Source organism: Lissotriton vulgaris, chromosome 9, assembly GCF_964263255.1.
Source record: "Lissotriton vulgaris chromosome 9, aLisVul1.2, whole genome shotgun sequence".
In the NCBI taxonomy this organism is placed as follows: Eukaryota; Metazoa; Chordata; class Amphibia; order Caudata; family Salamandridae; genus Lissotriton; species Lissotriton vulgaris.
The window spans coordinates 549,207,538-549,220,003 of NC_141697.1; the positions used below are offsets into that span (position 1 = coordinate 549,207,538).

Genomic DNA, 12,466 nt, shown 5'->3' on the forward strand with positions numbered 1-12,466 from the left:
GGTAGTGGCAGGGTATTTACCTTTGCGAAACGCTTTGATAATATAGTAAAACAAGACCTACAAAGAGTAGGTAGTAAAACGTCACTCTTAAGTGGACATAGCATGGCCTCCTCTAGTACTGTATCCAGTCTGGGTGATGACGATGAATGAAGGTGCAACTGGGGGGAGCTCTGGTAGCTCTTTTTTAAAAGAAATACAGTGTATCCGTATGGGCAACAAGGAACCAAATATCTTACAAAGGGAAGACCGTATTCCATAGAATTGTTAGCCAGGAATTTGACAAATACGAAGATAAAATGAGAGGTAAATACATCAGCCCAATTAGAAAGGAGAACAATCTGCCCTTAAATTATTGAGTTCCAATGCCAACATTATTATAAGAGAGGCCGACAAGGGCAGAAATATTGTTATCATGGAGAAAGACATGTATGAAGCAGAAATATTAGGCAAAACTCAATAATGAAGAATGTTATGTGAAATTATCCAACAATCCTGTTTTTGAAATAATGAGTATTGTCAATTCTGAGCTTAGGAACTGGAATGTTAAAGGCCTCATGAATGATGATGAATATGCGTATTTAAAAATTGTGAAACCTCGCTTTCCTTGTATTTATACATTGCCAAAAGTTCCAAAAGAAGCCTCTAGACCACCAGGGAGGCCTATTGTCTCTGGTATAGGAGGTCCCATGGAACGAATATCAGAATTTGTGGATATATTTTTACAACCTTGTGTCCAACCTGGCCTCCTATATCAGAGACACTAAGCATGTACTTAATGTATTGACAGATTTGAATTGGGACAAAACGATGACCTTGGTGACACTAGATGTGTCACTGTATACGAATATTAAACACGAACAGGGACTACAAGCACTTGAATATTTTCTCTACAAAAGACCAATTGAAATGATGAACATTCGGCTATGCTGATTGCCATGTCATGGTTGATTTTAGAGCATAACGTTTTTTTGTTCAAGAAGGAATGGTATAGGCAAATATGTGGAGTAGCAATGGGCTCCAGATTTGCACCATCTCTGGCCTGCCTCTTCATGGGGAGATTTGAGGCGTTACATGTCTGGAGCCCAGGTGGTGCTAAATGGCAGGAAAATATCCTATATTATGGAAGATATATAGAAAACTGTCTTATCATCTGGACGGGGAGTACTAAAGAGTTGGATAACTTCTTTGATTACATGAATAACAACCAATTCAGTATGTCTTTCACAATGTCTGCCAGTCAGGAGAGTATTGTCTTCTTGGACACTGAATTGTTTGTGACCGATGGTAACATTTACAGTCGTTTGTACAGGAAAAGTAAGTCATGCAATTCAACACTGTATGCAAGCAGTGCCCACCCTAAAGCGCAGATTGATGCCATACCCTATGGTGAAATGTACAGAGCCCGGAGAAATAATAGTAGGGATGAGGATTTTCATAATTGTGTCAAGGATATGGAAGTTCGCTTACTTGAGAGGTTACAACAAGGACACAATCATGCTGGCAAACAAAGATCATTGAAACTATGTAGACAAGATACGTTGAAACCAAGAACTAATCATAACAACAAAACTAATTGTGTTAGGTTAGTACAGAAATACCATCCCTTGTCTCATAAAATTTACAGCATTCTAAATAAACATTGGCATTTATTAGCATCAGACCCTACTATAAGTGCTTATGTCAAAGGTAAACCTAGCATTTCATATAGAAGGGGTATTACTATTCGCAGCATTATTAGTTCAAGCTATCCAAGGATTAATAACAGAGAACAAATATGGTTACATGACCATAAAGTTGGTTCATTTAAATGTGGACACAGCAGTATGTGCAAGTATGCGGAGCATGGAATTAAGGAATTCCAATATAACGGCCTAGCAAAATATAGAATTTTTCAACATATTGACTGCAGCACAAAGTTTGTTGTTTATGCGATTAGATGCAAATGCCTTAAAATCCAGATAGGCAGTACAATCAGATGGCTGAAAGATAGGATTGCGGGACATTTCAGGGCTCTAAAAAAACTGGACCTTAGATATCCCTTGGCAAATCACGCTAGTAATTGCCCAAGTTAGAGAGGTAATCTGTCATTCACGTTCCATGGTATAGAACATATACAGCGTGATACTCGTGGAGGAAATAGGGAATTGAAGGTTCGCCAATGTGAGGCAAGGTGGATACTTAAGCTACGTGCGGTGGAACAGGGGATCAATGTGGATTCTGAGTTGCAGTATTTTTTAGGTTGTTCACTGTATAAAATGAATTGCCTGTGAGCAACTGCTAGTCTGAGAGTATCATGTTTAAAGCCACTTTGAATTGTGGCGTAATTCATTTCAATATGAGTAAAGCTCTGTATTGTACCCTCTGTAATGTATATGCCATGCGTATGCTATTGATGCCTGAACTGTAATTATCTACATGATAGAATTTGGTGCTACAAACATACTTGCAAAATTAGTGTCAACCCATATAAATAAGAAAAAAAGATGGTCAGATAATGTTGTAACTATATGACTTCGTTTTGCAAAAAGTACAACATGTTTTAATAATGTGTTGAATATAGGAAAGGATTAGTCCTTCCTTTATTTCATCCTCTCTTCCTGAGGGTGCTCTCATAGTGGAGGGTATCACTCCTTTGATCACGATTTAGGTGCTATTGGGTCTCCCCTCAAGTGGCCTTCCTTCTTTATCTATTTACTTCTGTGATTCTACCAAATTAATTTTCTATTGTGCCTTATTTTTCTTCCTTTTTCCTTGTGAGCAGGCAGCGTGAAGTTAGTGTTTTATCCAAATTCGTTTTTATATATGGTCGGTTTATTTACTCTAAAAAGATCGAGGTATATGGAAATAATTTCACTTGCGTATTTATAGAAAACAGGGAACAGGGCGAATACAGTCATGAGAATGCATTCGGTCTCTCTAACCAATCAAAGATGCCGCCCGTAGATCCTGATCTTGCGGCTTGGTGGTCCGCTTTTTGTGTCAATGGTTTTTGTAGGAAAAGGATCAGTATGGCGGCGGCTTTACACGCCACTACTGCCTCAGATTACACACGAGGGGAGGATAACAGGGAATAACAGGTGGGAGCGCGAAATTAATAGTAAAATGTATACTGAGCACCTGATATAGTTGGTTATGTCGGTTTTTGCTCATATTACCATTGTGACCTGCAGTGACATGCGGGGATAACCATCAAGTATGGTTAATGTAAAGTAAGGAGGTGAACATTGGTCGAGTAGATGAAAGCTGAAATAACTATGACAGTAGTTTAAACTATTGCGAGTGAACATAATGTAAGATTCTTATGAATACATTTGGATTGTTGGGAGTGGGCGAATATCATGTAATTTGATCAATTATGAATATGAGTTTAGAGACTCGTAATGTGCGTCTAATATTAAGAATTAATACTTGGGTAAGGATAAACATTGATGGTTATATTTAATTAAACAGGGACCTACAGTCCTGGAGAAATAAAACTGAATTGGATGTCGGGCCAATGGGCCATTATGGTTGGGATCAATATATTGGACATTGAATCATACTAGATAAGGTACGTGGAAAATGCATTTGATTATTGATGGATTTCTTACATTCACATAGGAATTGGTACTGAAGGTGATGTTCATCTGTTTATGTTTTTAGCTACATTTACAGAACAAGAATTGAAAATAAAGAGTGCAGGATACTAGTTGCTATAGGTGAGTAGGTTGATTTTAGATAAGGTTTGAAGGATTCACGCTGCACTGCATGAAGACAAATATGATCTCATGACCCCCTGATGGTTTTGAGAATTGGTGCTGGTTTGAAATACTAAATATTTGAAAGCAACAAGGGCACCCAATCAAGTCAGCAGGGGACCTTGGGAATAGACTCTTTTAAACAACAGCGGTCCCTTACAAGCAAAAGAATAAAAGTTAAATAAATATAGACACAGTCGTTTCTATATTGGTGTGACATTTCCAGCTTGACAGAGGTTGGATATTTACTTTAGAGTAATAGCAACAAAATTCATCAACAATTTACAAGGTGGGACACAAGCCTGTACCCTACTAAAACAATCACAAAAAGTAAAGTTGGAGAACGTGATACAAAAAGAGCTTTAGGCAAAAGCTTACGGTTCTGTAAATATCACAATTTCAATAGTAGAACAGAAAATTTCAAACACCTTTACATGTTAAATGACACAAGGTACATAAATGTAGAAGGTGCGCAATTAAGGTCGACGGCGTTTCGATACCACTACATTGTTATAGGGATCATCATCAGGACATTTAGTGAATGCCTAAACGATAAAGCCTCATTTGCCGTGACTGAGCCACTGCGGGGAGGGCTCATGAACCGGTGAATAGAAATGGAGATTGCAGAGGACCCAAAGTAAGAGTCCAGTATGAAGCGTCAAGCCAATAACAAGTAATAGTGTTAGTCCGCCACTCCATCGTGATGGACTGACACTGTTTGAAATACTCGGCAATTTTGCTTAAATCTGAAGCGATCGCTCGTATTACTAGTTATTGGCTTGACGCTTCATACTGGACTCCTACTTTGGGTCCTCTGCAATCTCCATTTCTATTCACCGGTTCATGAGCCCTCCCCGCAGTGGCTCAGTCACGGCACAGTGATATTTACAGAACCGTAAGCTTTTGCCTAAAAGCCCTTTTTGTTTCACTTTCTCCAACTTTACTTTTTGTGATTGTTTTAGTAGGGTACAGGCTTGTGCCCCACCTTGTAAATTGTTAATGAATTTTGTTGCTATTACTCTAAAGTAAATATCCGACCTCTGTCCGGCTGGACATGTCACACCAATATAGAAACGACTGTGTCTATATTTATTTAACTTTATTCTTTTGCTTGTAAGGGACCACTGCTGTTTAAAAGGGTTTGGAATACTAAGGCACGAGTTGCTGATTGGTTTTAAGTGCACAATTTGGGTGTTTTCCTCTTCTTTTCTTTTTGTTTTCTCGGTTTCTAGACTATTCCTCTTACTTGGTGGAGGTTAGGCTTAGCTTTCAACAGGAGTGAGTTGGTAGAGATAATTTATTGTATATAATTTGTATTGCAGCCCAGATGAAGTCTTTTGGAGAATTACCATAGACGAAACACGCATGTTGGCTGTATTTCTGGCTGTATTGCTGTATTTGATTTCAAGATTCATGACTGGAGAATGGGTTAACAAGTCCTCGTGGAGGAGTAAAGAAATACGACATATAAAGAAACCACGGACTTATATTGAACTTTTTCAGCTTGAAATTATCATTGGGAATTTTACTTTATTTTGTGATATTAAAAGAATATATTTTGTTCAGGGACTCTTAACTAAATTGATAAGCCATATCAGTGCCTAAATGTCATCTAAAAAGGGACAGAAAAATAGAAGTGTATTTTTTTGTTCTTAATATGAACCGATGGGGCCCACGGGATTCATTTTTGGGGACCAGCACTTATTTTTCTCCATCAGACTTTGATCCAGAGCAAAAGAGAGAAAAACACAAAAGGGGGAAAGAAGGAGAGAGGAAAAAGAAAAAAACTGTGCCAAAAAAGAAAGCAGATACGAAAAAGAACCTGAAAGAGTGAGATACATGGGCAGGGAGTTTCTGGGGGTGAATGAAAGAGGCATGGAGTTGGGATCAAGATTATAAAGCACTGGAATTCACGACCCACCCCCCCCCCCAACCAGGGACTTAATGCAGGCCCCTGCGGCACAGGGGGGCCCCAAACCCTTGAACAGCCCGTCCAGTGGCATAACATAAGACCCCACAGCCCACGCTGTGAGGGGGGCTCCCTCAGCACAGTGTCCTGGCCGGAAAGCTCCAGATCGAGTTTAGAGGGGGCATCTCCACGTACCATGCAGGGGGACCCCCTCAAATTTCGTTATGCCACTGAGCAGCTTACAGCCTTATACCCGCTCTTCACAGCTCCTACTTTTATTTTTTCTCTCTATTTAGCCAGAGGTGGACAATTCCTTTCATGTAACCTTACCTCAAAAAAACGTTCTGGATAAAATGGGAAGAAGGGGTGGTTGAGTGGTTTGGCCTCCTCCCAAGTCTCACTCAGGAAGGAACTGCACGCTACGACCTGTTCTCTAAAGCAGGCCGACAGCTTAAGGGGAACAAGGTCCGTGTCTGTGGCCAAGATCAGGAGGAGCCTGTAAAAAGGAAATATGACTGGTAAAATAGAGGAAATTTACTGGAAATATTTAGCTTCAAAGAGTTTAAAGAATGATTGTACAATTTAAAGATCATGGCCTTAACGGCAAGCAAAAAGTACGAGAACTAAAATAATGAGTATTGCTATCAATTAACAGTAAAGGTACCGTTCGTTCCCACTCACTTCAACTCACTGGCAAACTACTGCATGAGAAAATTAAGAATCCTTTGAGATTAGTAGGTTGAAAATAGCTGTGATTCTTTGATTGGTGAGACGCTGTCCAAGACTGAAGCATAGGGCTAAATCGTTTAAAAAATAGTAATCAAATCATATTCTTAGAAAAATGCCATGTTATGGTAGGTAATACTATAGCCAAATGTGCAAGTTTTTTGTTCATCTTAGTAGGCCAGCAATTATGTCAATGCCGCGATGTGCGCACCGACTGTACCCCGCCCCCCAGACACACACGCCAAATAAGTTATAATGACAAATGAGAACTCTATCTGCTAGATTCATCATTGTCCCGTTTTGCGAGTCCTTAATAGCGATTATTAAGGAATCGCTATTAAGGACTTGCAAAACGGGATTCATGTGGGAATCGCTAAATAAATTGCGATTCCTACACATTCCTTATTTGAGATTAGCAAATTGCTAATCGCAAATAAGGAATAACTCCCCATTCATTCATATGGGCCTGAATGAATGGGGAGTTATTCCTTATTTGCGATTAGCAATTTGCTAATCGCAAATAAGGATGCGATTTCAAGGGTGCCAGGGGTGTCCAAAGGACACCCTGTAGCACCCCTGAAATGTAAATTTAGACTTATGTTGCGCACACACATGTCCAAAGGACATGTGTGTGTGTAACATACAACTGAGAAAAATGCACAAAAGTGCATTTTTCTCAGTTTTCGTTGTTTACCACAAAGTCAGACTCCGCGGTAAATTGCGGGAAAAAATAGCGAAATCGCAATTTAATGGTTCATGAATAGCATTTAAGGAATCTCAAATTGAGATTCCTTAAATGCGATCGCAATTTTTGGCGATTTTTCAAATTGCGAGTTCATGACCCATTGTTGAATTCCAAATTCCATTTTTGCGGGCGCAAACGGCCGAATTCTGCGATTCGCACCATTTGCGCCGGCAAAAATGCTTCATGAATCTATGTGTACGTTTTTCTGAAATAGAGGGGAGTACGGTGTGAATGTTTGAGGTAGAATATGGGGTTAGCAACATTGTACAATCCTTAACATGGCTTAAAGACCAATGTATGAGGTGATTTGGTTGGTCATCCCGCGCCTGCCAAATTTTAAAAAGGAATAATTTACAAATAGTACATTATAAAGCGCAATGGGCCAACAATTTAAAAAAAAAACCTAAAAATTACCAAGTTACAGGACTACTTTCCAAGAGGTCTAGCGGAGGTGACAGGGGGTGGTATTCTCCCACAGGGACGTTCATGGTAAATAGTGAATTATCTAACATAGGTCTAAATAATTCTGGCTATTAGTGGTAAGAAGTTAATTTTAAAATACACTGGATATGTAACTTCAGTCCACACATTAACTTTTTGCTGTGTGGTTTAGGAGTCTATTCTAAGGAAGATTTGGGAATGATCACGGCATACATACATTTTAAAAGCACAATGGACTGACAAGCCAAGTCCAAAATTGCCAAGGTTTTGGTAGCAATCCCCTGGGTGATTTAAGGATTCACTCTCCAGGACAATCGGTAATCCTCTGGATATTCGTCCATATAAAGCATGGTGGGTAAACAATACAGTAGAACACAATATTATTTCAATTCTATTTTCAGGCATGGTTGGTGGGGGTTCTCCCCTCAAAATATTTGGAAATGAAAGCATTTGGCAAATTATCGGTATGTGGTGCGTGGTAAAGCATATGAGTAATATTCATCTAAATCGAACTTTGATTTAATGGTATTCATCAGCGTTTGAGAGCGCAATAAAAATTGCATAAACATCACATTGAAAGTGCACATTTTAAAGCATGTTCCGCCAGTCAGACTAGATTTTATGTGACAGGCTGACAAGACGCCGTTACTGGGACTTTCGTGTTCTCCAGAGCTCCCATTAAAGCAGATTTTTTCATTATAACATTGTGCCGGTAATGCCGATCTTGCTAGCGTTGAGTCTGGCAAGACTTCTATAGGTTTTTTTTCTTCCATATTATATGCAAGACAGGCTTGGTTGAATGGAACACAAACTAACCTAATATTTGCTTCTGCTTTTAAAATGGATGCAGTGAGTGGTAAAAGTACGGGGCCTAGAACGCAGACTAACAAGCGTCTCGTGCAGCTAGTATGTGCTCGGATTGCCATGTTTTTTTTCTTAATTCACACAAAGACTGAAGGACAATTGGCGTTCTCTGCACTTTCAATGTTCCTAAATGAGGTAGTTAAGTTATTGCTTCGAGAAAGAGGACATTGTGCCTCCCATCTCGTATGAAGAGTGAAAAACAGTAGCTGTAAATTTCGTCGTATATTTTAAACTACACGCATTTCTTCAAGACCCCTTAGCACCTTTTCTCTCCTTTCATATATTCTCTTTACCTTCTACCTCTTTATGCTTAGACAAGGAGTCTATGCTTATATGTATATCTATTTCTATTTGTATGGCTACACACATATGTATTTCCATATAAATCTGTATTTATTTAAATTCTACTTACTTGTATACTTATAGTTATGTTAATATCCATCTATGTATTCCTCTACCTAGTTGCACTTATTTATTCATTCATTTAGGTGTACCCTTATTTTTAATTTTACCTTTTCCCAATTTCTCTGTATGTATATATTTTCTTTTCACTTATTCCTTCTGTTATTTACATTTCTTCTATTTCCAATTCATTATCTGACAATCTCCCTCATTTCTTTAATGTTTTTACCCACTTTATTCCTTCTCTATATCTTTATATTTATCTCAATGATACGTATATATGGAACTACGTATATTTATTAACTTACTATATTTTATTCACTTTTTAGCACCTTCTGTATATCATATAAGATACCCTATGTAAAATTTTAAATTTCTACTTTTTATGTGATGATAATATTCTATATACTTAAAGTGTTAACTGACAATTCTATATCTATCTTTATATTTATGGATTCATTACAAGTGTTTTCAATAAAAAATTTCGACACATGGGGGGCGGGAGTTCGCGGATGTCCCTAGCACATTGACGCATACCTCCTTACGACGGAGGTATGGCAGTCACCAACCTTCATCTCCATTACCTTGCCACAAAACTTATTGTGGTCCACGACTAGTTCACAGGCGGCTGGTCCGACCCGGCGTACCAGGTGGAACTTCAGGCGATGGACTTTCTGCAGCTTCAGGCTTACTTGTATGGAACACCTGTGCTGCGAGACCTGCCCCATCACCCCGTCGGTCCTCCTGGCTTGGCGCACTGCCTTGCGCCACACAAGGTGGGATCGGAAACTCACCAGGCGGACCCCCCTCGTGGTGTGGCACATGGCTGCAGGAGACCTCATCCTTCCGGGACTTCATCAGTGGAATCACATAGGAATCTCGCTTCTTTAGGATGTTTGGGTGGCGGACCATATCAGAACTTTTGCAGACCTGCAGCAGCGCTACTCTCTCCACCCCTCCCAGCTTTACAAATATCTGCAGCTTAGGCATGCCCTGGGGGTGCACCTATCCTCTCCCACCTCCCTTCCTGAATTTAGTCCCCTTGAGGCCCAGGTGATGATGGGGAATCTGGGTAGTGGCGGGGTCTCACGGATTTACTGTTCCCTTGTAAACAATACCCCCGCAACCTTAGACGTGCTGCGAGCCTGTTGGGAGGGTTGGCTGGGCCCACTGGAGGAGGCGGATTGGAGGGACGCCCTCATGGCCCCTAAGACCCTGACGACCTCATCCAAGCTGCGTTTAATCCAACTTTACTATTTACACAGGGCTTATCTCACCCCGGAGCGCCTCTACAAAGCCCCACTGTGCCCTTCCCCGACCTGCCTGTGTTGCAACCATGCCCCTGCTGATTTCTATCATATGGTGTGGCAGTGCCCTTGCTCCATTCTGGGCGGGTGTAGAATTAGAGCTCTCACAGACCTTAGGGTGAACCATTCCCCGCAACTCTTTGCGCCCGATACTAGGCGTGTTCGATGGCCTGGACAGCTCTCGGACCAACAAACGTTTCCTTGGGACAGCGGTGGCAGTGGCAAAGTGAGATATAGCAGCGCTGTAGTCCCAGGCCAAGCCCCCTACTTTGCGGAGGTAGCAACGAGTGTGGACTGGTGGGGGACTCAGGAGGAGCCTCTCTTCGAAGCCCGGGGCTGCCCCGAACTTTTCCGAAAGGTGTGGGGCAAATGGTTCAACCTGCTATCTTGAGGAGTGGATATGTGTCGTCTCTCTTTTGGGTTAAATCTATGCATGATTTTAACTTGCAAATTGATTCGCCTATCTTTGTCGCTCTACATGTGAATGTACAGTATGATATTATGCTTGCTTTTGATGCCAATATGAATTTGTGGTTTGGAAAATTCAATAAATTTGATTATAAAAAAGAAAAGAAAAAATAGACACAAATACTGTGTATAATACAAGGGCCGAGCATGGGCAGTCACCTCCTTACTCCATAGAATAACATGCTTAAGAAAGGTATAGGGAACTCTGGTGTCAGTGGCGGAAAAAACACATGGACTAGTTGATGGAAGGGATGCAGAAACATGCAGGTTCTGACCTGAGACCTGAAATCATAGTAAGATACGCAGCGAGGCATTAAATGAGTTAGGATATTAAGAAAACACATGCAACCATCCTGGCTGGTAAACAGCTGGTTAAAACTTGCTTATGTGTAATGAAATATGATTGGAGCTTTATTTAACCTTTGCCCTAATCTGTTTTATTCTTGCTGAGCTGTTCATAATACTTACAATCATAACACTTATGATTTGTAGACATTGTATATAATAAATGATAACATGTAAAATACCAATTATCGTTTGTGCCTCCTGCCTATGGTGTACAGGATACGCCATCTAAAGATGAGAGATTAGAGATTTTCTGACATGTTTGTCTGACTCAACACTGCTGCTCATGAAAGGGGGGGGGTCTGGTGGCTTAGGGGTTTAATGCGTCCACCTGTGTTCGACCTCATTGTCACAGGTTCAAATCACAGCGGTCCACTCAGCCTTTCATCCTTCGGAGGTCAATAAAATGAGTACCATTGAGGTGGGCAACAATAAACATCTGTTGTTCAATGATACAAGGCCTACTGGTGAACGTGCGCTTTACAAATTCTTATTTTATGTTATTAAAGCGAGTGTGTTAGGAGTTGGATGAACCTGGCAGAACATAAACCTTGGCTAGAGGCGTGAAAGACACCTGACAGTTCTCCTTTTCTCTGAAAAGATAACAGATACCTTATGGAGCATAGGGTATATATCGGGTGTGACCACAATAATTTGGGGCAAAATTACACCAGCTGACACTTGACCAAGTAAGATAGGCATTTTCTAAACTACGCCAATATCTATAACATCATGCATTACCACGTAGTCCTAGTAAAGCAGATACTCTCAGGTTCAAAATTGTCCAAGTGAAGCCCATTTCGCCCAGTGCCATAAGGACCACTGCAGCGGATATTGACACATCCATATAATCACAGTAAAGCAAACAAGGACAGTGGCCAGATTACAAAACATACATCTAAAACAAACTTCTCTTTAAAAATAAATTCAAAACATACAGAATACTTGCTAACAAATATATGCATGCATATCCATCAGGATTCATGGGCTAAAATCAAATCCCCTATAAAAAAATACATTTTATTGTGAATGTGAGTTTTTGAGTAGTTGGCGGATTCATTCTCAGAATCGCTGAGCTTTTCTTGCGATGCCTTCTTCCAGGGCCTGACTGGTAAGTCCGGGCAATGGGCAATCCCCCCGATAGGCTGGATGGGGTGGAGGCCAGTTTCGGGACAGGGGGCCGGTTCTGTTGTTGGGGTCGATTTGGCCGTGTCGGACCGACTGCGTGAGTCGGAGACAGTGACATTAAGCACAACCAGGCCCAGCCAGCCCAGGCCTGCCCTGAGCACAACGATTCTCAATCCCTCAGCATAATGCTCCCCTCTCTTCCTATTATTCCATCTCTTTCGGTCTTGCTCCTCACTTACTGAAAACCGTGACTTGAAGAAACGGTTCACAACCTCTTTCCTTCTTTCATTTAGTTGCTTCCCTGTGAAATGGATCCAAAAAAAAAAACATTCTTGTGGGAAATGCCCTTGTTCTGACTTTTTTCTATTCCGAAGTGCAGCCTCAGGATGGAGAG

General features: G+C 40.6%; 1 protein-coding gene across 1 annotated transcript in view; it reads right to left on the reverse strand.

Moving 5' to 3' along the window:
* The window catches only part of LGALS12 (galectin 12), a 262,129-nt gene that overhangs the window by 64,464 nt on the left and 185,199 nt on the right, over positions 1–12,466 (reverse strand). Inside the window, exon 8 of the mRNA XM_086938060.1 lies at positions 5,977–6,142. Within this exon, the coding sequence (XP_086794186.1) occupies positions 5,977–6,142 (166 nt within the window). The remainder of the gene's footprint in view (positions 1–5,976; positions 6,143–12,466) is intronic.